This window comes from Tenrec ecaudatus, chromosome 15 (assembly GCF_050624435.1).
Source record: "Tenrec ecaudatus isolate mTenEca1 chromosome 15, mTenEca1.hap1, whole genome shotgun sequence".
In the NCBI taxonomy this organism is placed as follows: domain Eukaryota; kingdom Metazoa; phylum Chordata; class Mammalia; order Afrosoricida; family Tenrecidae; genus Tenrec; species Tenrec ecaudatus.
In genome coordinates this window covers 14,853,165-14,878,953 of record NC_134544.1, presented here as the reverse complement: position 1 = coordinate 14,878,953, position 25,789 = coordinate 14,853,165, and the positions used below count along the sequence as shown (strand labels likewise).

At 49.5% G+C, this 25,789-nt stretch overlaps 1 protein-coding gene and 1 pseudogene across 1 annotated transcript in view; both read left to right on the top strand.

The window, feature by feature from the left end:
• Nucleotides 1–25,464, top strand: part of TNFRSF11A (TNF receptor superfamily member 11a) — a 66,121-nt gene extending 40,657 nt beyond the window's left edge. The window contains exons 5-10 of the mRNA XM_075533213.1: nt 1,968–2,061; nt 4,960–5,054; nt 6,322–6,435; nt 9,343–9,395; nt 11,022–11,709; nt 25,129–25,464. Coding sequence (XP_075389328.1) covers nt 1,968–2,061; nt 4,960–5,054; nt 6,322–6,435; nt 9,343–9,395; nt 11,022–11,709; nt 25,129–25,451 — 1,367 coding nt within the window. The 3' untranslated portion in view covers nt 25,452–25,464. The remainder of the gene's footprint in view (nt 1–1,967; nt 2,062–4,959; nt 5,055–6,321; nt 6,436–9,342; nt 9,396–11,021; nt 11,710–25,128) is intronic.
• LOC142428026 (protein FAM98B pseudogene) lies at nt 2,671–4,092 on the top strand (annotated as a pseudogene).
• Nucleotides 25,465–25,789: the final 325 nt, after the last annotated feature.

The window sequence follows — 25,789 nt, the reverse complement described above, 5'->3', positions numbered from 1 at the left end:
AAGCCACCCACCTTGCAAAAAACATTTTTCTTGTACACAATGATTTTCCCACCTTCTAGGAAATGTATCAGAGCAGTTTATTCAAGACTTAGCAAGTGATCATTAGACATGTCCGCCACCCTGTCACTTAGCAGCATCCTGTGTTAGCCCACTATGCTTGGGCAGGGTTGGGGGAGAAGAGATCTTATTTGTTTTGATTTATGTGGGGGAAATGTCCATCCCACAGTATGAATGGACATCAGTCCTTCTTGTCAAATGCATTAACAATCAGACGGGCCTTCTCTGGGAAAACATATTATTGGATTTTTCAGTGATTAGAATTATTTCCCCAGGAGGGCATCTTCCTTTCTGACTTCTGCTCCTCAGCTAGAAGCCCGGAGCCCTCCATCACTTTTGCCTTCTGGAGGAAATCCCAGGCTGTTCGTGGGAAAGGCTCCTCCCACCCCAGGTCTGCAGGCAGCTTCCTTCAGGGGTGATGCAGTGTGTGGAAATGGGTGCAGGAGAGCGCAGGTGAGCTAGACGAAGCAAAGCCATCCTCTTGTGGGTTCAGAACAAGTCAACAGGGCCCAAAGCCCCCGTTCCAGACCACACAGTGCCCTTCCTGGACAGGGACAGACAGACGCCATTGTGGGGTCTTGCCATGGCCAGGTCCTCAACTTGCTGCTTTGCTAGGTGGGCATCCTTAGGGTGAGGCACCCTGCAGCCTCGGGGTGTACCAGAGGGGTGATTTCTGCTTCTGAGAGTGAGGAGAGTGCGGTGGGGAGGAGGAGGGGGGGAGAGAGCATGCTTGGCAGTCTCTGGAAGGCCCATCTCATGGAGGGGCAGAAGAGGAGGCCCTGTCAGACCTGTCTCCATGGCAGTTTTGAGGTGGGCCCCTCTCCTAGGTTGGGTTCTTCTTTCAAGGGACTGCTTAAGTTACACGGGAGACTGGCCATCACTGCTTCTGTTGATATTGTTGCCAGTCAAATGCAAACCTCTGGCCACACGGGGACAGCCTGTTTCCCCAGTGATGTTGCGGAAACCCAGGATGACCTTCCTACCTGGCTTTGGGTCCTGAAATCTTAGTTCTTTACTGGTGGGTGTTTCACTCCTGAAAACACATCACAGAAGTGCTACTAATTTCAGGAGTAATTTGCGGTTTGGGCACCAGCCAGCTGACGGATGATGATGTCACTGGTCTCCAGGGCTATTCCTTGGAATTGCCGAAAAGGTCATTGTGTGGCAGCTCCGGTCAGTGCAGTAGGCGGGCGCCCACAAGGGCTCTCTTCCCACCATCGTGTAGTTTATGAAGAATATGGGAGAGGTGACGAAAGGGTGCTTGCCCCTGCCCACTTCTGCTTTCAGCTCGGCGCTTTAAGGCCGGACTCCGCGTCTAGCCGGTGCACCTGTGCTGTAAGTAGAGCTTATGGGAGCATGGCTCTCTCCTTCACGGATCTCCAGCTCGGATGGCTCGCGGCCTGAAGCCAGAAACCCCACAGAATCTAAACTACCGACTGCATGAAGGCATTTAGAACTTTTCAGAAACACGTTTAATGTAAATGGAGAAGACTTTGTCGTCACTCCAACAAATGTGAGATGAAGCTGCCAGAACAAGCCGTGTCCCTTCAAAGAAGTACTCAGGCAGGAAGGGAATCACAGGCAGGAGCCTGGCTAGGCAAGAGTCTGAGAACTGTACCAACAGCTGGGCATCCAGGAGGCAGCCTCCATGGCAGGACTGAGAGCCTGCACCTGCCCAGCAGATCATGGGGGGAGAAGCCTACTGTGGAGCCAGTGAGCTGCTGAACTTAGTTCCTGAACTCATGGTGGGGACCAGCCGTGATATTTGTTACACTTGAGTGAGAGACGGGGACAGGGAGAGAAGAGGCCCGGAGCATGACATCTGGTGCGAGGACCAGCTTCCTGACCGATCTCTAAGTGTCCCTTGTTTGTTCTCTGCTTGTTCTTTTTGCCGGTCATCTTTTGGACAGTGCAGCTCAACAAAGACACGGTCTGCGAGCCTTGCCTTGCAGGCTTCTTCTCGGATGCCTTTTCTTCCTTGGATAAGTGCAGACCCTGGACCAAGTAAGTGACCGCAGAGGTTCTTGGGCTGATGTTGAACAATGTGACCTCCCTTGACTTGTCTGAGTTGAAAACAGGCAGGTTGGGTTTGGAGAGGTGTCCTCTTTAAGCTTTGTTCAAAATGGATCACTTCTGGGGGTTCAATATGGCTGGAGATTAAGTCAGTCAGATGACCTTAACTCCATTGAATAGGAACTTTGTGTTGCTTTTTAGATTCAGTCTTCTGAGACCCATGGCTTCTACTTGGAAGCCCCTCCCCCCTCTCCACCCCTTTTAGCTTTATTTAGTGGGAAATGATTTCCGACTTTCATTATCATTCCCTCTCCAGGTGGTGTGTGTGGTGTGCATCTGGGAGCCTCCGTTTATATGAGTATTTGCATACTGTAGACTCCTTGGATTTCAAAAATATCTTTCGCAGCTCCTTCCATGCTGATTGATGGAGACTGTTGTTGTTTCGTTGGATAGCCGGATCATAATTGGTTGGACAAGTTCCATATTGGTAGTCACTTTGGTTCTGTCCAGGCTTTGTGGCAATAGACACTTTTGTAGTGAAAAATCTTACACAAACATCATTTATCCCAACAGTGGAATCCCTGGGCGCTTTCACGGCACATGCTTGGTACAGTCGGACAGCTGAGTACTAACAAGCAATGCCAGGATTCTTTCCGTTCTCAATATATTTGTTCCTATTAGATATTTATTCTCTAGCCTTCTTAGTTTTATGTCAAAATCGTTTTCTGTATTTTGAGTTCAAAAGAACAGTCATCAGTGAGTGCTGGACATCTTTAGGCCAAAGGGTGGTGAGAGCACTGGAGCCAGGGCCGGGACCTGTGATGGAGGGGGACGCACTGGACACGCTAGAGGCACTGGGGCCCCTTGTCAAAGCATCAGAGAGTGGACTGTCGTCACCTGAATTTCAGAGCTTTGTATTTGGCTCAGCACTCAGATAAAATCATTATGCAACTTGGGAGAAAGTATCACTTCAGCTGCAAGAGGTGATCTAGAAAGCTCCCAGGTGAGATGGTGATTTCTTAAAAGAAATGGCATATCCTGCACACAGATCAGGGGATATTCAAGACTGTTTGCAAAAGGATGACTGACACTCCTGTTATTTTAAAGTACAAAGTTTCAAGCTTTACAGATATTACAGAACAAGAAACTTAAAAAGATCTCAACTAGATGAAAATCGTGAAATGCATTAAGAAGTTCAAGTAATTTGTGATACCCTTGCTGTACCCAAGTCAACAACTTCTGACATTCTACTTATGCTAAGCCAAATGGCAGCAAAGGTGAAGGATCTTCTCACAAAAGTCCAGAGAAACTATGAGATGAGGGGAAACCACTGTTGAATTGGATTTAAATCAGGAAGAGGCGGAACAGCTAGAAAGAATCCACGATGCTCTTTCTCTGAACATGATTGTTGCAGGTGCACGCCAGTGAAGCATTTAGATGTGACTGGGCAGTCCTGTGGGTGGCCTGATAGAACAGAGGTCAACACAGATGACAGAGCAAGAATTTACCAACCTGTCATATGCTCAGTCACCCACCCAAGACAACTATTACATCAGCACATTTCCTGGCTGCTCGTGAAGATCTAGCCAAGCTCATCGGGACCAGCAGTATCACCAGTCTGGAGAAAATGGCTTGTGCCAATAATCTGGTGCTGATGGGCCAAGTGCCTGACCATGGAGGAAGTCCCAATGAAATCGAAGCACCACCCCTTGACATGCCCTGACAGAAAAAGAGACTAGACAGCAGTGGGAGGGTGGTCGGGGTGGTGGCAGAGGAAGGGGTTTCCAAGGCAGGGGAGAGGAAGGTGGCTGGGGGGCTGTGGAGGAAGAGGAGGGAGATCCATATGGGGGAAGTGGTCATGGTGGAGCTAGAAGACACTCAGAGCGATAGATATTGGGTAGCAGCGCTCACTGCTCATAGATACATTAGGCATCCTGTTCTCAGTAACATTTGAATATCATCTTTGCAGTAAACATAGCAGATTGAATTTAGATTGTTAACCTGTTTTTTATTCAGGTTTGAGACAAAAAAGACCCCATCTGAACTGGAAAGGAATTTAGATGGTCGTTTTCCTCGGGGAAGAAAACAAAAAGAACAGTCATCAAAAGTGCATCCCTTGGTCCCGGTCATTCAAGCCCTTAGAACCCCCTGGACTGGAGGCACCACACTGACCATCCTCTTGGGGGGCGGGGCGGGGCGGGGCTTGTCTATTCATCCATCCGCTTTGATGACATCCCGTTCCTGATGTGGAGGGCACAGGGATTCAAACATCCAAGAAGACTTGGGTTCCTCTCTTGAAGAGTCAAGCAATCTAGTGGAGTTGACCCATCTGGTGCTCCTGCTGCTTTTTTAAAGCAGATGTAAAATCAGAACATTTGTGTGTATGTGTGTGTGTGTGTGTGTGTGTGTGTGTGTGTGTGTGTGTGTTTGTGTTGGAACATCATCCTACACACCCACTCACTCGAGCACACACCCATGAGATCGCTGTGAGTTGGAGCTGACTGGCAGCAACTGGTAGTAGGAAACCTTATATCTCTATTTAATGCCCTTTACTCACTTTCCGTTTTAAAAAATGTTGTTGTCGTTGTTAAGAATACCCAAACAAACCATACAGCAATTGAGCTGTTTCTATATGCACACTTCTGTAGCCTTGACGAAGTTCTGTGAGGAGCATGACTGTTGTCATCCTCCTCTTCCAAATTGGCCCTCTCCTATTACCTCATTGTCTCCAGAGCTCTTATCTAACCTTTTGAGTTGCTCTTGGCAACTTGATCCCATAGAGAATGGTCTTAAAAGAGTGTACTGCTCGAGGCAGACATATTTTACTAGTTAGGCTCAACCATTGTTTGGTTTCCAGAAGACTTCAGCTTAACTCTTTGTCCTCTACAGCTGTACCATTCTTGGAATGACAGAAAAGCATCCTGGGACAGAGAAATCAGATGTGGTCTGCAATTCTTCTGTGCTACCTACACACGTACCCAATGGTATGTTTGCAAAGAGCAGTGGTTGGTAGATGTACCCCATGTCCTTTTCTCCTTTTTATTCTTTCCATGGTCAGTTCCGTTTATCACTTGTATCAGTATTTGAATCCCAGCTTTACTGTTTAATTGATAATTGTCTGCTTTGGAATGTATGACTACTAATGTACTCCTATGCACAAAAAGGGAAACCAAGGCTGCAAACATACATTGTAATGCCCAGGCGTGGTAAAATGGTTATCACAGTTATCACACAGTCAGGTGATAATCTCTTTTAGAGAAATGTTCATTGTCAACGGGAGTTAACACATTGTTGGACTGTCGCTTTAACTATCTGTGGAGCATTTTCGTCGATAAGCTTAGTCTGAAGGACCATTTCAGACACGGTGAACGGGGAGGCTGGCGACTTCAGGTCAGTGAGTAGTGAGGAGGTGGGTCCAGACATCAGCGGAGAGATCCAGATAGCCGTCCCGCAGTGGTGAGGAGACCTTCCTGTCGAGGCTGAAGAGCATGTGCAGCAGAGATATGGCGTCACCAAGCCTTGACTAAGACAACTTGAGGTTTTGATTTGACGTGGCGGCTGGCGGGCAGGGGGCGGGGAGGGGGGCTTTATAGGATTCTGGATTCACAATCATAGCAGAGCTTCAGAAAGACCATTTGGAAGGTAGCGTCAAAAATGACTGCGAGGAGAGCAAGTTATGTTGCAAAGAGGAAGAGGAAAGATGGGAGACCAGGAAAACAGATCAAATCCATCAAGAGCCCATGTGGAAATGTTGCCACAATGTCCTGATCGAAAGTGGGGTGAGGAAAATGAATGAGTGTGGCTGGTGTTGTAGGTGAAATTCTGGAAATACTTTCCAATTGGTCTGTGGCTCTTTCTGGTCTCGTGAGCAGGAAAACCCTGGTGGCATGCTACTATTGGAAAGAGCTGTGATAAGGGGCTGCCTTTTGTCGGCAGAGCTTGGCCTTCTACAGATGCCGAGGGCTTCGAGAAGGAAGCCGCGGTGAGACCAGAGGGTGTACTGAGCACGCTTAGCGTTCTCCCATGGTGGAAACATGCAGCGAGGCTTGTGTGTGGCAATGAGGCTGTGTGGTGGCCTTGGCAGGGCTGGCGAGTGTCTGACTGATGCCGAGTGGGAGGAGCTAGAGGGCTTCACATGTTTGCTCCTGCAGTCCAACACCCTCGATTCTGAATTTTGATACGGAGGGGTTGCTCTCAAATGCAGAGCGTATACTTGACCTCTGATCCTGCTCTCACTTTCTTCCAATACAGAACCCCAGATTTACTTGCCCAGCCTAATCGTCTTGCTCCTCGTCGTCTCCGGGGCATTCATCGCTGCTGTCATCTGTGGTGTTTACTACCAGAAAGAAGGGAAGACACTGACAGGTATTGTGTCCGTGGTGGTTTCCCAGGGCCCACCTCACGGGAACACGCATGCGTTTCTAGATGGGGCGTTGGGAAATGGGCGGACTCTCCGGTGACTGGCTTCAGCCAGGGTTGTTTCAAATAAGTGAGGTGACTGTGATCCGACAGGCTGAAACACTCCGGGTGTCTGATTCGTTGTTCTCCGGCACAAACGAACGGTGCATAAACAAACAAACAAAAGTATTCCCACATCCAGGAAAGGGATGTCCCAAGAGCTGTGCGCTCACATTGGGTCAGTGAGGCAGCAGCAGATACACAGGGCATTGCATTGATCCTTGAATCCTCCCACTTCCCGAGTGCTCATATCAACAAGAGACAAAACGTCCAGGTACGTGGTGGAGGGGCAATTCTGGTAGGGACTGTCACTGGGACACAGCTGAAAGTGTGAAAGTTACTGTCTCTGCGCAGTTAGGTGCTCTTTCTCAGGACGAGCAAGCAGCTGGTTCTGGGTGACCCCGTTCCCGAGTGCTGCTGCGACAGAACAAGCGGGTGGCTCTCGTAGCACATTTATTTTCTCCTCGTTGAGGTAGCTGGAAATCCGAATTCAGGGCGCTGGCTCCAGGGAAAGGCTTTCTCTCTGTTGGCATTGAGGGGCGGCCCTGGTCTCTTTCAGTCTCCAGTGCTTGCCCATCATGGTGGTCTTCAGGTAGCATGGCATCTTCCTTCCCTCAACAGCTGTTTAATCTGCTCTTTTCCATTTCCAAAGAGCTGAATTCCAGACCCATCATCTTCAGATGCTGCCTCATTAGCATGGCAAAGGACCCATTCTCAAATGGCCTTTTAACCATGGGGAGAGGTGTTAGTATGTACAAGCTCTGTATTGGGGGACACAGTTCAACTCCTAATACTTTCCACCAAACAATTGTTTGATAATGTCTTAAGATGTCCTACCATGCTTGACTTTTGTACTTTGCAAAACTAACAAAAGTGTAACTTTGAGGAAGGGGCCGCATCATCATCAGGTTTCCTAAAATTTGTCATAGTCCATGGAGAGTCACACCACTCTCTTCTGAAGAGCTCCTTACTCCCCCATCCTTTCCATGGTCCTCCTTCCTTCCCCTTTGTGTTCGGCTGGGTTCTCTGGGGATGCAAAACCAGTGAGTATATTATACATAGAATTTATTTATATGTGTATAATCATGATATAGAGAGGGAGAAATTATATCAATTCTATATCAAGAAGATGACTCAGACAGTTGTAGAAGCAGACACGTCCAGGCTGAGTTCCGTGGGTCCGATGTCATGCTTGGAGCTTCTCCTGACTCCTGTAATTTTGGAGGGTGATATCAGGCTGTAATCGTGTGTGAATCCAGGGTCAGCAAGTCATACTTGTGACTGGAGAGAATGAATCCAAGATCAACAGGGCAGATGGCAGGATGCTGATGGCTCCCAGGGTCGGCAGGCAATATGGCAGGCAGTTGTGGCAGATGCAGGATCTGGACCCAGTAGAAAGCAAGCAAGCTTTCCTACAGTTTTTACTTATAAAGGAAGTAGGCCACACCCCCGAGGAAGCTTCCTTTCAATTGCATCAGGGCTGTGTACAGAGGAAGGTGCTGTACTCGACTATAATCTTCCCACAGCTGCTTGGCTGTTTACAGCAGATCCTGTTATGGAGTTGATTATATTATATTAGGGTCACATCATGGAGGATGACTGGACTTCAACTGCTAACCAACCGAGAATCAGGCTCAGCCAAGTTGACACAAAATCCCAATGACACAACCTTGTACTGCCATTTTCCATCCTTCCGCCTTCCTTTCCCATGTTCAGTTCCTCCGTGTTGTGTTCCTGGTCCCTACCATGCACTGAAACCTGCCAGGCGCTGTGCTGGCCAGTCTGCATGCATACTGTGCACAGTATAGATTCTGTTATGTGACTTTTCAGTGTGTATATAAACTCTCTAAGCCTCAGATTCCTCCTTGTAAGCTGTGCATGCTTCATAGTGCTGTTGTAAAGATCTGGCTGCCAAACTAAACCCGCCGCCGTTGAGTCACTTCCAACTCATAGTGACCCTATAGAACAGAGTAGAACGGCCCCTTTGGGTTTCTTTACAGGAAAAAGCCTCATCTTTCACCCGAGGAGTGCCTGTTGGGTTTGAACCACCAACCTTGTGGTTAGCAGCTCACTGTGTCACTAGGGCTCCTTGAAGACCTGGTTCATGTGTGTGAAATGCATATGGCAGTGCTAGCATGCTATTATCATCATCACTGTTGTTCTATTTTTCAAAAATTTAAATTATATCCAAATAAAGTGGCTGACAATCAAAGGGAGTGTGTAGCTCTTTCCTCGGAAGACGCCATCCTCGGCAATCAGGAGCGACCCTCAAGTATTTGTCCACGGCGGTCTTGCTACTTACTTAGTGTCACAGAATTGAAGTGCTCAGCTGTGAACTGAAAGGCAGGGATTCAAAGCTACCACCAGCTGCCCTGCGGTAGGAAGACGTGGCGGCTGATTCCCGGCAGATGGCAGCCCTGGGAACCCTGGGGGCAATTCCACTCTGACCTATTTGATCCGTGAGTCCTAACCGACTTGAGGGCTCACCACGTCATTAGTGCCGTGAGTCTCTCCACCCTGGAGATTTCAGAGACCCTCACTGGGGTCCCTACGCCCACCCACGTGTGTTCGCTACGTAATTTTACACAGAACCGAGCCGAGAGTAAGACGCCATCATCCGCTTTCAGAGCAATCAGTGGACTGCCTGACTTTCACCTGCTTTCCCGACAGGTGTTCTCACTGGGAGGCGCTTCCAGAGAACAGTGCACTGCTGGGTGGTCCATCGAGTGCCTCCCAGTGCAGGGCAGCATGCGGACAGTCTGGGTTTGCTTGGAGCCACCGTCTGACAGCCTTCTTTTTGCTTTGTGTTTCTAGCTAACCTGTGGCACTGGCTCAACGCGGCCTGCAGCCGCCTCACTGGAAACAAGGTAAAGTGCTCGCTCTGTGCGCCAACAGCCCGGCTGACACAGCTGTTGCTAGTCCTAGATCCAGGGCCCCTGGCGGGCCCGTGAGTTCAACATTGTGTGGGAGAAAGAGAGGGCAATCTGCTTCCGTAACGATTTACAGCCGCAGAAGCCCTGCGGAGCCATAGTCTGTGCATGGGGTCGTAGTCTGGATAGCCACGGCGGCAGTGGGGAGTCCAATAGTAGAGCCCCTTGTGTCGGAGATGTAGCTGCCCAAGGGGCTCCTGCCACCCGCACCAGCATTGGTCTGTCCGGAGCCATCGGAAGCCCAAGCCAGGCCACCCAAATGCCTTTTTTTGTTTCCTGCATGTTACTCCACTCCGTTCATCTCTGTGGACAAACGTGATGCTGTTCGTGCCCGTCTGGATGGTCTAGTAGATTCTAAGAAGGACAGCCCCGCAATTTTCCTTCCCTCTGTCCTTATTTCAATAACTGCATTTAACATAGCTGCAGTGTCTTACGTCGCAAGAACAGTGCAAAGAGCCTCTCTCTGCCCTCCACACCCCTCAGCCACCAGGCCTGCGCCTTTTCTCTCGCGCTGCCTTTCGTCTCTGGACCCCGTTTAGAGGAAACGGTCGCCCTGTGCTCCTGTAGCCTTCGCTACATCACTGTGTATTTATTCTTCAGGGCAGTGTTCTCGGATCTGTGCAGTGCCCCCAAGTTCATTCAGATCCATAGCGACCTTGTAGCTCAGTGGACCTGCTCCATGGGGTGTCCTCACTGCAGCCTCAGACTTTGCTCTGCAGAGCTGCTGGTGGGTTTGAACCGCCCACTTTCTAGTCAGTAGCAGAATGCTTCATTGTGCCGCCACGCCTCTGTATAACCATTGCTCATTTATCACACACACAACTAGCAGTGGTGTGATACTGTTAATCGAATCTGTGTGTGATATCAAAGTATCTCTAATGATCCCCATGATGCTTATGACCTATGTTCCTAGACATAGCCCCTTTCTACAGCGCCAGCCTCAGTACTGCGGGGTCCCCTGCAGTCTTCCCCTTTCCCTCCTCTGCCAGGCAGAAACCCAGTCTTCTCGGGACTCTCACTTTCTCTCTCAGTTGTAGAACATGCAGACGCTCCTTTGAGGAGGACTGAACCATCCCACAGTGAGAAATCTGCTAACTAAAAATTCGCTGCCATCGAGTCGATGCTGACTCATCTCGACCCTGTAGGATCCCCCTAGGACACTCCAGATTTTCCGAGACTGTAACTCTTACTGGAGTGGAAAGCCCTGCCTTTCTCCCTCAGAGCAGGGGGTGGTTCCGAAATGCTGATCTTTTACATCACAGTCCTGCAAGTAACCACTAAGCCACCAAGGCTCCCACACTGAAACGTCTGCTAACTAGACTTCAGGATTCGTTTACATGCATTGAGATTGAGGGCTTATAGTCAAACGCCCCATTCACGTTCACTTAGTGCATGCTACCCTAGGGTTTTCCCCACCACCATGCGGAGTTTGTTTTCTTTTTCTTCTCCTGGTGTCCTTGTGGTGGTGAAAATCATTAGCATGGCGCCATCGTGGGAGTGTTGAGCAGAGCCATGTTCTAATAGCTGCGGGTACTCATAGCGCTGCCTCTGGATTTCAATCAGCAGGGCTCTGCAGGCGACAGCGTTGTCGGCGCTCACATGGCGACCTCAGGCCCCCGCCAAGTGTGTGAAGGAGTACTACTGCTGACCCTGGAAGAGAAGGCCTTTTCTGAAGACCTGAGCTATCCTGACGGGAGCGTGTGTGCGGCTGAAGATACCACCTTGCTCACCCTGGTCAGCGAGATCGAGGGGGACCCCCTGAGGCAGGGGCCCACGGAAGACGAGTATGTGGACCGGCCCTCTCCGGCCGCGGACTGTCCCCCAGTCCTGACTCAGCCTGGGAGCAAATGCCCAGCCCCTTTCTCTGAGCCCCTGGAGGTGGGGGAGAATGACAGTCTCAGCCAGTGTTTCACTGGCACCGAGAGCCTGGTGGACTCTGGGGGTTGTCACCTGGCCGAGTTGCCGGGAAGGACTGACTGGGCTCCCGTGGCCTCTGAGAAGTACTTGCAAAGAGAGGTGGGAGGTGGTGCCTGCCCCCACTGGGCGGCCAGCTCCCCATCGGCAGACAGCTGCACAGGCTGCACTGACTCCCCTGGGGAGCATGGGGAACCCATTGCGGGGTTCCCCCAAAGTGGACCTTTGCCTCAGTGCGCCTATGGCATGGGCCTGCCCCCGGAAGAGGCCACCGACCAGGCGGAGGGAGGAGGCCCTGGCTCGGGAAACCCCTCCTGTGACCACCCACCTGCCACTGGTAAGTCACTGTCTAGGTCTCTTGCTTTGGGACTGTTGGGGATTATGTTTGGTGGGCAGGCCATTTATGGAGAGGGAAAGCCAGCCGGGAAGAATTCAGCAGCATGACCACTCTCTGTTGATGGATTTTGATTGGGTACCTGTGGCCACGCCCACTCATCTTCTAACCCCTGGACAGTTTGTGTTTGTGTGTGTGTGCCCCTCTCCAGCTGTGGTCACACTCTGGATAGGATTAGACCTCAAATCCCAGCACCTCCCCGGACAGACAAAGCAGGACTGGCTACGCTTCCTAGGTTGTTTGGGGTTTTGTTTGTAAAGTACCCTGGGCCCCTTTGGTCCCCTAAAGGAAGTGCATGTAAATCTCAGGATGCCCAATACAATGGCTTAGGAAATTCTTAATTGATTACGATGCTCCAGTGATACCAGGGGTTAATTGCTGGACTGGGAACAACCTAAGGGTGGCAGTTCAAGTCCACCAGCTGCTCCAGGAGAAAGAAGGCGCTGTCGGCTTCTGTGGCGATTTCCAGTCCTAGAAACGCTATTGGGCCGTTCTACTGTGGCCTGCAAGAGTTGCGCTGCGTTGGAAACAACTAGATGGCCGCGGGCTTGCGTGAGCAGCATGCAGGGTCTTTGCCAGCAGAAAGATGCAGTGGACGGTCCTTTAACACTACGCGTGAGAAGCCCCTTCTGACCACTGTGGACAATGTCTGTATGAAACCGGAAGAGCATCTCACCATTTGAACTCATCCCTAAGGCTTTCTGCTACAAACCTGCTGGAGCATGGACAACCCACCAGTGATTGCATCAGGATTCTCCCCCCACCCTCGCCACCCCCCACTAGTGCCATCTGCTTTATAATGTGGTTACAAGGAACTTTGCAGCTAACAGGGCTTCCTCTAGCTTGGGATGCTGTACCACCTGGAGGGGGCAAATGTAGCTGAGACTTGTGCTAGCTATAGCCGCTCTCTTCACAAAAATGGATGTGTCGAGGCACATGCAAATTGTTTTCTTCCCACGATGGGCTCGAACGTGATCGTACTTGTGAGAGGGGTGCTGCGCTGGGTGGTGATGTGTTCTGTTGTACAGTCACAATGAGCCGGCACTGACTTCAGGAGCTTCCCAGGACACCGCCCCCCCCCCCCCATACACCCCATCCTCAAAAACAAAAACCCGAAAGCCATGCCTTCAAATGACAGTGTGTAAGGGGGAAGCCTGCCAGAGAAGGAAAACACGTATTTTCCACTCACAGAGCGTCGGAGTCAAGTGGTGAGATGATGCCTGGTGTAAGACGGGAAACTTTGGGGACGGGTGAACCTGCCTGTTCTGTTGAGCCCGGGCTCGCACAGGCTTGCTTCCCTGGTCGTATAACCCTGAGGTAGCTAGTTCCAGGCCCTCACTGTGGGCTCCATGTTCCTGATGGTGCATGTACGGAGCTGTGGTGCTTCTTCTCCTGCCCGAGCTGTGTGGCTTTACGGCAGGACGCAGATGTACTTGCGGCACACATTATTCTGCCTCCTCAGTACTCGAACTGCAAAGAGGAGAGATTTTCTTGGGATATTTTTTCAAGGCACCTCTGTTGTTTTCTTTCAGACGACATTAGAGTTTTGGGTTTGGTTTTGAACATTAAGATGTTGTGGCATTTCCATGACTGCACATCTGGGTCCATTGCTTGTAGCTGTTTGGTTTGCTCCCTCTCTCGTCTGGTTTTCATGGTGAAGGTGAGCGGCTGGGCTGTGGGGAGCAGGGAGGCCAACCCTGGGCCACGGTGGCTCTTGGTCAGGTCTTAGCAGTCAGGCCTGGGGCAGGATGGGTGTTTCAGATGGTGAAGACCAAGACCCAGAAGGTCTGGGGAAACTTAGCCTTTCTTGGATGTGTTGGCCAAAGGTTAAAGAGATCAGCCCCTCCAGCCCCCACCCCCTCCTTAGTTTCCTGGAACAAAAAGTCAAATCTGTGCTTTCCTATAAAGGGTTAACTGTGGCTTCGCCTGGTTTCCATTGTCTCCAGCCCTCAGCATCCAGGCCTGGAGGAGAGAAAAAGGGAAAGGAGGGTGGGGGAGAAAGAGAAAGTGTGTCACCAACTAAGTGGTGTTAATTTACAGAACTTTTACACTGCTTTTTCTGTCTCCTCTGGTGCTTAGCCACGCAAAACTTCCATTGGGCGGCAGGCGGCGGACGCTGGCAAGTGGGCCAAAAGAATCGCCCAAGGAGGAGCCACCGCAGCTAGATTAACTTTAAAGGCTGGGTGATTCTCTCCGTAATGACTTCTACACGAGCAGGCCTTCTGGTTTCTGTTCAAAATAGCACCTTTTTGTTATTGCTATCAATTTTTTTTAATTTCTGTGCTTTATGTTCTATAAAATATGTTTTCAAGAGAAATGGAGAAGAGCCAGTTCCCAGATAATCTCCTCAAAGTCAGGACTTAAGGCAGTCAGGATTTCTTTTTTTTTTTTTGGGGGGGGGGGCGGGCAGAAAGCGGGTAGTTTTGTGTGTGTGTGTTGCTGCTGTTTTCTTTATTTCCTTCTTTCTTTTTTGTTAACTTACAAGCAAATCAAGTGGCTTCTGGAGAGGTGGCAGTGATGGGGGTGCCCTCAGTAGGGAAAGAGTAGCCCCCTTGGGGCCAAGATCCTTTTGAAGAGAGTGCTGGGTCTTTCGGTAGCTCCACAGGAGTAGGCTCCTTTGGAAACCCTGCCCTGTGGTGTTGCGGTGATTGGAGTCATGAGGTCATTCTTAAAGATTAGAGACGATTGTTAGCAAAGAGCGATGAAGGAGGCATGCTTGTGGCTAGGTCTTAGTGAACTTGCTTTAATGCATGTCTCCTCTGATGCTGAAGGAGCCCTGGTGACATTGTGTTATGTGTTAAGCTGCTAACCACAAGGTCGGCAGGTCAAAGCCAACAGCTGCTACTTGGGAGAAAGACGGGGTTTTCTAATTGGTAAATAGTGAGTCTCAGAATGCTCAAGAATCACAGTGGCGGCCAGTCTGTTCTGCGTTCAGCTGTATTTGGTAACCTACTCTATCAAAAACTATAAAATATTATGCACAGCCATAAACCTGACCATTAGTTACGATGATTTGAATGGAAAACTTACATAATGCAATAAAAAAAGCATTTTCCTGCACCCCCCCCACCCAACCAAAAAAAGGTCTCAGAAATCCTCAGGGGCAGTTCTACCCTATCCTGTCCTACAGGGTTAATAGACCATCAATTTGATGGCAGTGAGTTTGGTGTGATTTTGGGGAGATGCCTAATTCTGATGACATGATGGTGGTTATCTGGATTTCAACACCTCTCACCTGGAGTTTGGAAAATTCCCATTGTGTTATCTCAAGAACTGTTATTTTGTGAGACAGAAATGACAGCTGCTTGTCATTAGTGAGTCTGTGGCTGGCCAACGACTTGTGCTCAGTTTCCAAAGTCACTCACTTGACTCAGACACTTCTGAGCTGGGGAGAGTTATTTATTGACTGGTCCATAGCAATTCTTATTGGGTACCAGCTCTATATTGACTTTGTATCAAACTTCGGCTGAGGTTCCACTGAGCTAGGGAGACTTGGAAAAGCTTGGAAAGCAAGGAGAGCTTGATCCTTGTAAATGCACAACATGAAAATAAGTAATAATCTGAGACATCAAGGCCACCCACAGCCTGCTCCTCTCTATCTGTGGCCTGCTAGTCCCCTTCACTGGGAACCTACGTTTTGGCACAAACTGACCCCTTAGCATTGAATACCTCTCACCCCATTCCACTGCTGTTCATGTGCTTCCCTTTCTCTCCTGGGCCTTCTTTTCCACCTCACGTGGTCTTTCCTGTCCTTGAGGTATAAGCACCAAGGCTATCTTGAAGCTAGGAAGGGCGAGAGGCTCTGTACTGCACTCGCCTCTGCTGCGTCCACGGCAGCCATTCATAAAGACAACTCACACTCTATCAACACGGTTTCAAGGCAGCCAAGCAGTAGGAATCTTCATGAGCGTGCAAAACCTCATCTTTCTAGTACCTCCCAAGGTGGCATGGTCACAGCATGTCTGTGGACTCGTGCATTCATCCATCCACTCGTGAATAAATGCAAGCGGCCATCGTTCCCTGTTTGTGTCTCTGTTCGTCCATAGCCTCCTGCATTTCCAGTGTGCTTTGGGCAGCTAGGGGAGAAGGAGCGAATGTAAAGATTGTCATTAGCTGTCTTGCAGACAAGGCAGAAAAGACAGCGAACTGGTGAACCAGTTCACCCAAGTGGCAGATACTTTAGAGCCTTGGGGACCAGCGGATGAAGGACTTGCCTGACTCCTGTTTCTCTTCATCCCTTTGTCTGTCACCTCTGGGTCCCAGTTTCTCTTGAAATGACTTGGTTTTGGCCATCTCTTTTCATCTGGTTAACTCTTGTTAATGGTTTCCATCTCAGAAACTCACAGGGGCAGTTCTACCGTGTCTTATAGTGTTGCTATGAGTCAACATGGAATCAATGGCAGTGACTTGAGTTTTTCATCCTGAAAGAATGTAAGAAGGATGTCCCACTCAATTTCCCTCCACCCCACTCTCAATGGACAGTCCTCCCTCCCTCCTTCCTTCCTTCCTTCCTTCCTTCCTTCCTTCCTTCCTTCCTTTTCCTTCCTTCCTTCATTTTCCTTCCTTCCTTCCTAACTAGTTCACTCTATAGTACTTGGCCTATAAGCTCTTCTGTTTTAAAATAAATAAATAATATTATTGGCAGCTCATTCACACCCAGTTCTCTATTTCTGGCTTTATTAACTTGCTGTGAGAAGGCCCCTCTACTCACTAATGTGTGCTTCACATTTAGCTAAGTACTGAAAGAGCAGCTATTCTTTCCTTGGTCCTGAATCGTGATGGTCAAGGTGGCGTTTCGTAATTCGGTTATTTGGAGCTAATACTCAGCATTCTAGTACTAAGGGCCCAGGCGTGGTTTCAAAAGGAAAGAGAAAGCGGTTGACTCTAGACCTCGTTTAATTTTGTCCTGCACCCTTTTTGTACTAATTAGGCTCCTTTGGAAGGGCTTGGTTCATAAACCTTTCTAAGTAATTTTCAAGTATGAGTCAAAGTGGAACGATTTAGATCCTGCTTCTAGGCGCGCCTTCCCTTACCATCATCTACTCAGTTTCTTCCAAATGCCCAAAACAGGGCCTGCGTTTCTGCAGAAAGGAAAAAAAAATCACATGATAGGGGTATGGGTTAAATATAAATTAAAAAAAAAAAACACTGAAAAAGAACCCAATGTAGCCTGGATAATTTGAGTGTACTTGTGTGTATTTTTAGTTCTGCTCCTTGGGAAGAAAATCTACATGACAATTTGGTGGTATTATTTGCCATCCTTCTTTCGATTTAATATTCACATAAATTATGCATTTAAAACAACATAATGAGCTTTAGGGGGAAAAAAGCAAGCGTTACCTTGCTCAAAAATGCTAATTCTGTTGAGGATTGTGAGTTCTCCAAATTAAGCTTATTCTCTCGGCCTGAAAAAAATGCCAGTGCTATAGAACCTCCCTGTAACTCATGGGCTTCGCAAGGTCTGAACATCTATCTGCACCGATGGCCCTTCCAGTACTCATTTGTCTCTTCAAGACTGTTTTCCACTCATCCCAGTTGTTTGCAAATGTCCCTAATGTAGTCTCATTGAACAGTAAGTCGGCTAATCTAAAGGTAAGAAACCCTTCAAGCGTCCTGTAAAAATCCTCCTGTGTCATTCTGGTGTTTCACGCTCCCTTGTGGGTAGTCTTCAAATGCAGCTCTGTCTGTATCACAGCGTTGCCTTAGAGGTGACAGTTTTGTCCGTGGGAGCCTACATGTTGGTAGCCAGATGCTGGCTAAGTGCCGTGTGTGGCTTCTCTTCCTAAGGCCTCACAGAAGTATCGGGCAGGTGCCTCACTCCAGAGCACACAGGTAACAGGTGATACAGTCATGGTTTGAGTGTCTGCTGGTGAATCCTGTGCCTTTACCAGACACCCCAACTCCCCTAAAACTGTGCCATCGAGTATCACCTGTGTACCACAGAGTAAGGAAAAACACTGACCTGTCCCTGCCAATGGCTGCTCTGGGTGAGCTTGGGCATACGATGGACTGATGGCACCCATGAAAAAAGGTAAGCCTTTCGAAGCCATCTTGGCTAGGCTTCCTCCACACATGCCTCCCTTTATACCTGCCTCCCTTACCCACAGCCAACAAGGGAGCATGCCCCCTAGCAGCAGAGTGTCCTAAGAGTATCAGGTCCTCAGTGGAGGGAGTTACCACCTTCAGAGGCATGTGCAACTGTGGAAAGCAGACAATTGTGGTGCCACTTTCCAACATGGCAGTCCAGGATGTCACCATTCCTGGCGCAGTGCTTGCCCCACTCGGGTCGACCCATGTGACCTTGTTAAAAACCTTCTGGTCTGAAATGAAGAGAACAAATGTCAAGGAATGCTCACTCTGGGTAAGGAAGGGCAAGTCAGAACTCCAGTATACAAGAAGGCTACAGCAAGTTCATGGATAAATGGAATGAAAACATAATGGAATGTTCCCATGAACTTTTTGATGCCCCCCTTGAAATTGCCAACTCACCCTAAATCTTGAGTTAGTCCAGTGCCGCATTCCCTCACAGCTGACCAGCCTAGTGGGAGGTGCCGTCTCGGAGTTGGTGTAGAAGCCTGTGAATGGGTGTTCTGACCAGAGACAGTCATAGTGCTTGTTGATTTCAGGAAAGAAAGCACAAGTAGGTTAGATCGGAGGAAAGGGCCTCTCAGTCTCCAAGACATATGCAGTTCTTCCAACAGGACAAGCATGAGAGGGAATGTAACTCAGCGGTTCTCAGCCTGTGGGTCTCGACCCCTTTGGGGGTTGAAAGACCCTTTGGCAGGGGTCGCCTAATTCAAAACAGTAGCAAAATGACAGTGATGAAGTAGCAATGAAAATAACTTATGGTTGGGGTTGGGAGGGGGGGGTCACCACAACATGAGGAACTGTGTGAAAGGGTCATGGCATTTAGGAAGGTTGAGAACCACTGATATAAATACTCAGTTCATTTCCAGAATCTCTCTTTCCTGGCGGGTTTCACAAGCACTGACGTTACACTCGAGAGGTGCTAATGCTGTCCTTGCGTCTGTGACTAAATATTAAAAGCCAGAACACCTTCACAAGGAGTCCAAAGGGGGATCAAATGACCAAGTTTTGCATTTTTAAGCCGATTACAGCTGCCCTAAGTGATTTTACAGTGTTTTCCATCAGATGGCGAGGTTAGTCACATCCTAGAACTCTGGTCAGAGGGCATTCACCAGGGAGTTAATCCAGATGGGGACCCTGCAAATGAGTTTTGGGCTCCCATTGTCATGCACAGCCTTCTGCAAATTGGGTGTTTATATTTTAAGCAGTTGGGTGTTCATGATACCATTCCCTCCCTCAGCTCTTATTAGTTATCATTCTGGATTATACAGGCTGGAGTGCTTCTTCCATGTGAACTTAGTCGGAACCTCACTTCGAATTTGCCAAGCATTTTACATTTGAATGCCCCACTTGATCCCTATGCCAGTGTGCCAGGTAATGGTCATTCATCCACCCATTCATTCACCCACTCACCCATCCATCCATCCAAAAATTAAGTGTGCCAGCTCTGTGCCTGGCAGGCACCTACCCAGACTCAAAGGTCTTGATGATTGATACCCACTTTACGGATGACAAAACTGACATCTGGAGACTTAAGTGGCTCGTTTCAAATCTTCACAGCCAGTAAAGCACCAGGCAGGACGAGACCAGAGAATATTCTGACCCATGCTCTCTCCCCTCTGTCCGAACCTCCTGTTCCCAGGTAGCCCCTAAAGTCCTAGTCCCCTCAATCACCACGTATGCACCTAGGGACCCTCACTGATGTCACTAGGTGACTTTGAGGTGAGTCTGCATTAGGGCACACCATGGGCAAAAATGGTTGTTAGCCAGTCTTCATCCTGGAAACCATGCCAGTCAGCCATCTCACTGCTGTGAAGTTGATTCTGACTTGTGGTGGCCCTATAGGACCGAGTAGAACTGCCCCTATGGCTTTCTGAGAGTCTTCCCGGGAGTAGAAAGCCTCATCTTTCTCCTGCAGAGCAGCTGATGGGTTTGATGTGCTGACCTCGTGGTTAGCAGCCCAGCACCTAATCCAGTAAACCAGCAGCCAGCAGAAGAGGGAAAACAGCAGCGGCTCTGTGAATGCGCATGTGCGAAGCAGCATCTAGCTGGTGTCTGCCGTGTAGCCAGCCTGGCCCGCTCAGCACCGAGGGCCGCTTTTGGACTTGGCTACTCTTACCCTGATGACTGGACCAGAGGCCCTGCATTCATCTCAGCCCGCACTAGCCTACACCCCTGCTCCCATGTGAAAGAAGCGGTCTGATCTCACTACTGGTGCTTCCTTCGACAAGCCCTGGCTCCCACCGCTGTCGCCATCCTGTGAATGAGGGCAGACGGTCCTGTGGTGTACAACCGTGTTCTATGAACTGGTTTAAAACAAAACAACCAACAACAAAAATCCCCACCGAGTCTGATGAGCGTGGGCATTGCATCTACGAAAACTGTTGAGTGTTTGGGGACAATGCAAAGAAAGAGCTGCTGAAACAATTGCGGTGAAGCCCGAGGTGGCTGAGACGTCTCTGAAAAACTGTGCTTAGACTGCATGGCGACTGCTGTTTAAATGCTCATTCCACTTTTATGTAAGAAACCCACCCTGGAAATGGTGCAGGCAGAGCATTCAAGGCGCATGTAAATGAGACAGCCGGGAGGCCCGCTCTCTATGCAAAGGCCTCGGCCCTACATCAGAAAAGCATGGTTGGAAATTGTAGAGCGGGGACAGGTGGTTTGAACATCAGGAAAGCACACAAGAGAGATCTGCATTTCGGAGCCCTCGGCGTTCCCCAGAAACGTGAGTCGCCCGCCGTGGAGAAGATCTGAGTGGCAAACACCCTGGAGTGGTGAAGCACCTCTTAATTAGAGGCTGTTGCCACCACCAACAGTGCCACTGAATCAGAACAGCAGGGGGGACCCCCCAAGGCCACCTTGCCAATCAAATCCAGCTACAGAGCTGGTAGAGTGAAAATGGTCATGCCCCAAATATTAATAAGCATCTCACGATGAAGGCAGCATTCAGTCCATTCAACAAAACGTGAGGCCCTTGTGAGCACCCGGCGCGGGACACCTGCACATGCCACACACCCATGAAGGCAGGCCTGCTGCCACCTGCCCGGCGCCACACTGTGCAACTGGCGCATCAGTCGGCATGGGGCGTAGGCCCCGGAGTTAGGTTTTCCTTGTCAGTGGTACTTCTGATAAAGAAAACACTTGACAAGTAAACTTGTCTGAGGGGCTGTTACTCTTCTGAGATGCCTTTTCTTTATACCCCAATTGTTAGGGAGTTCTTATGCCTTCTCGCCCTTGACCCATTGAGCCAAAGGTTATGATGAGTTCCATTTGGGGAAAGCATAGAAATCAGAGTTCGGTTGCTCTTGGGTGCTGTCCAGTCAGCTCTTGGGTAGAACAGAATCAAGCACTGCTCGGCCCTCTGCCACCCTTACAGTCATTGGAATTGTTGAGCCCATAATTTCAGCCACGGTGTCAATCCTTCGTTTCGAGGGTCTTCTTCGTTGCTGTGTTTTAACTTTCCCAAACATGTCCTTTTCCGGGGACTGGTCTCTCCTGATAGCATGTCCGAAGTACATTAGGCAAAGTCTCGCCAGCCTTGCTTCTAAGGCACCTTCTGGTTGTACTTCTTCCTGAGTTAGACCCACTGCCATCAAGCTGACTATGAGTCGTTGCGACCCTATGGGACAGAGAAGAACTGCCTCTGTGTTTCCAAGACTCTGAATCTTGATGGGAATAGGAAGCCGCCTCGTGTTTCTCCCACAGAGCAGTTGGCTAGGGGTTCCGGTGGTTTAGTGGTCAGTAACCCATGATGTGTAATCCACGAGGCCACCCAGACTCCTTCCCACAGTTATTGGTTCAATACCAAAATGTTAAAATCCCAACACCAAAGATACTGTTTGCCACCAGGCACTGGTGGGGGATAAAAGTCTTCCTACGGAGATGTGATAGTGAAAAATACAAGTTGTTAACTGAACCGCAGACGAACTGGCGATCTCAATGGATTCATGATGAGGGTTTCCTGGAAAATGCAATAAAAATGATGTCGAAATCATGGGGAGCCATACCACAAGCAGAAATCCAAGTATGATGAGGATGAGAAGAGATGAGAATGAATCTCAAACCCCTAGAACAGCAGTCCTCCACCTTCCTCATGCCGTGACCCTTTCATCCAGTTCCTCAGGTGGTGGTGACCCTCAAACCATAACATCATTTTCGTTGCTACTTCATCACTGTCATCTTGCTACTGTGATGAATCGGGTGACCCCTGGGAAAGGGGCAGGGCTGTGACCCGCAGGTTGAGAGCCGCTGCTCTCGTGGTTAGAGGGGTTCTGCTGACAAACCGGAACCAGCAGTTGATGGTGTGGTAACAAAGTGGGGAGGAACTGTACTGAGAAGACAGCCAGGCAACTGGAGAGTACTGATTTCATGAAGTGCAGCCGGTGTGTTCTGAAGGGGCCCTGGTGGCACAGTGGATAAAGCACTCCACTGCCGAAAGAATGCACAGTGGTTGGAACCAACCGGCTGCCCCACGAGAGAAAGATAGACCATAAAGCTTCACAGTCTCGGAAACCCTAGAGGGCAGTTGGCCTTCGCCCTGCAGAGTCAGTATGAGTCCGAACAGACCCGGTGGGAGTGGGTTTTTAAATGAGAGTGGAACATTTATGATACAGAGTGTTTCTGATCCCTTGCGTTGATGTTTTCTACTAACCAGTGATGTCCTCATTTAGAAAAACTCTGGACTACCAGGCCCCCTCCTGCTGCTGCAGCTATAGGAGGCGCTGCTCGAACTAGCCCTTGAAAGCAGAGGATTATATTTATAGTTCATATCTTAAGCACTCTTTAAACTTAACCTTATCACTTGCATTCACACACTGATTGCATTTTAAATACGGGGCCATATTTATTGGCTGATTATAATTTCCTAAACTTTTTCATTTTAATTTTTGTTATCAACCATGCTGTCTACATGTCCAGTTTCCCTTCTTTAGTGTGGCCTGTGGTCACACACATTTGCAAAAACCATCCGTGGTTCAGCCTCATTCTGGATGCTTCGTGTTTGCGTCTTGCCCTTTGGAGGACTTGCCGCACAGGCCAGCGGTGGGCTGGTTCCTCTTAGTGACCTAGTTTCACTTGGGTTCTTGCAAAGCATTGGCTTTAGTTTTCATAGAAATATTCCCCTTCGCCCCCTTTTTTCTGCATTTATATGTCATCACTTTACATAATATGCACTTAATTAAATTTCCGACTGAGGCCAATTGGGAGAAACAGCCTTGGGAACCCACACGGCAGCTGGTAGGAACAGGAGGGTTAGGGGAGAGTCCTGGTTTAGGGAACACCGGGTGCTACGGGCTCCTGATGGCATGTTTCGGAGGGACTGGAGAGCCAGGTCAGTCTGCCTAGTTGGTAGGTGCCGCCCCCCATGCTGCATGGGGCTTTTCACACACATCTTAGTGTAGATCCCATATTAGGGGAGACCCCAGCCCCTTGGAGGAACCCAGGTTTCCCACTGACTTTGAATTTGTTGCTGACATTTGAAATCCTTATTTTTCCCCAGGCTTTTCAATGTGTCTTGGTTTGGGCTTCTCAGTGGGGGGTGGGGGTAAATGAGAGGCAAGAGTCCCCAAAAGGAATGGTCTGTATGCCCACGGCATTTTCCTCAAACTGTCCAAACCACATTGTCCAAATTTGAGGAGGATTTCTTCCTGAAGCATGGTGACAGAAACCTAATTTATTTGTCTACTGATTACTCAGCTAGGCCGCCATACCCACTGCCGTTAGTATGATTCCAACTCCTACTGAGCCTCTACAGCAGCGGCTCTCTACCCCGGGCTCGGACGACCCTTTCACAGGGGTTGCCTGAGACCACCGGAAAACACCTATTTCCCCTGGTTTTAGGAACTAAGACACCGCTCCGCTATCCGTCTCCAGGCAGGTAGGCCCACATGCAGATACGCCCACCTATGAGTACCCAGCATGAAATCTGTTACCCATGCTACACCATGCTTCAAAGACAAAATGTCATTTATTTGTAATTAGAAATAAATATTTCACAATATATAATTACATATTATTTCGGTAATTAATCACTATGCTTTAATTATGTTCAATTTGTGACAATGAATATACATCCTGCATATCAGAAACTTACATGACAATTCACAACAGTCACAACATGACAGTTATGAAGTAGCAGCGAAAATAATGTTATGGTTGGGGGTCACCACAACATGAGGAGCAGTATTGAAGTGTTGTGGCAGTAGGAAGGGTGAGAACCCCTGCTCTACAGGGTTTCTGACTCTTTGTGAATCTTTATGGGGATGGCCAGCCTCATCTTTCTTTCGTGGATTGGCTGGTGGGCTTGAACTGCTGACTTTGAGGTTAGTAGTCCAATGCTTACTGGACAGCGGCCACAGGGCTCTTTCTGGGCTGGCTACCAGGGAGGAGAAAAAAAGATGAGTAGTGTGACTAGTGGGAGGGACGGGGAGGAAAGCATTTTGAAACAAATATGGTCGCATCTGCAGGTCGGGCTGGAAGATTCTGCTCATGATGCTGAGTGTAGGGCGTTCTGGGTTTGCTTGGTTTGGGGCATTCCTTTAGTCAGAGAAATTTCTGGAGCTTTGTCTCTGATACAGAAGAATGATGAGGCAAGCAGGTGTCCTAATATTTGTTGGTCTGTTTGTTTTTTTAAAGACCTATTCATCAAAGACTGGTGAAACCCGGTCACACAGAGAGAAATTCTAGAACCCGTAAGGGCAAAATTCCCAGAGGAATCAGAAGGAAAGTGGGATTAACAGGATTTGTTTCCCATTTTAGTTTTTAAAATCTTTTTCCTAAAAGTTAAAAAAAATCTATTATGGAAATGTACCAATTGCCCTTGAATGGGTTCTGGTTCATGGCGACCCCGTGTGTTTCAGAGAAGAACTGCGCACCCGGGTTTGCCTGGGTGGCTACTCTCTCAGTAGTCCGCCAGGAGTCCTTTCTTCCCAGGAACTAGGGAGCGGACTCGACCCTCTGATGTGTGTGGCAATGCTTAAACCACGTGACCATTTTTTAGGCATTATTCACCTCTGCCTAGACCCCTTGGCCTGTGGCCCACCAGGAATGGGCTCTGGATGCTTCCTAGGAGCTAGGATCCTAGGTTACCCTAGCTGTCACCTAGCTGGGTGACAAAGGCCTCACATGCCCAGGGCCCCAGTCAGAGAGGAGGTGGCATGGAGACAGGCTCCTCCTCCGGTGTCTCTGTGAGGCCTGGACGCCCTGACCCCTCGCTTGGTTGTCATGAGAAACGCGGAGTCACCTTCTCCCTGTTGTCTCCCTCTCGCCCTGTAGGCAATGTGACCGGAAACAGTAACTCCACGTTCATTTCCAGCGGGCAGGTCATGAATTTCAAGGGCGACATCATCGTGGTCTACGTCAGCCAGACGTCGCAGGAAGGCGCTGCGGCAGGCGGCGGAGGGGAGCCTTCGGAGCCCGGGGAGCCGGGGCGCCCGGTGCAGGAGGAGAGCTCGGCGCGCTGTGACACCTTCGCCGGCAGCGGTGCGCGCCTGGCTGACCAGGGCGACAAGGGCGAAGGCAAGGAGGCAGCGGCTGCACCCGTGCAGGAGCAGGGGGTGCAGGAGCCCGTGCCTCGCGCTCCCCGGGCCTGGCGCTGACCGCCTCTTGGGCCGCACAGCCAGCAGCGCGTCCCTGCAGAGCCCGGCTTTCCCACCTCTTGGAACTGGAAGTGGGACCCCATTACTCCTGGGCTCCCCAGAACCCCCCAGCCAACCTTCCATGTGTCCAGTGGAAATAAGCTCATGGCCCAGGATTGGGGACAGAGGAACGGCCCAGGATTGGGGACAGAGGAACAGGGTGGGTGGACCCGAACTTGCAATAGATGGGTGGGCCCGAACTTGCAATGGGATATCCACCTGACACCTCAGCTCTGAGTTCAGAATTTCCAGGGCAGTGCCTTTTCGTTCCTCATGAAGCCTTTCAAGGGCTTCCACTT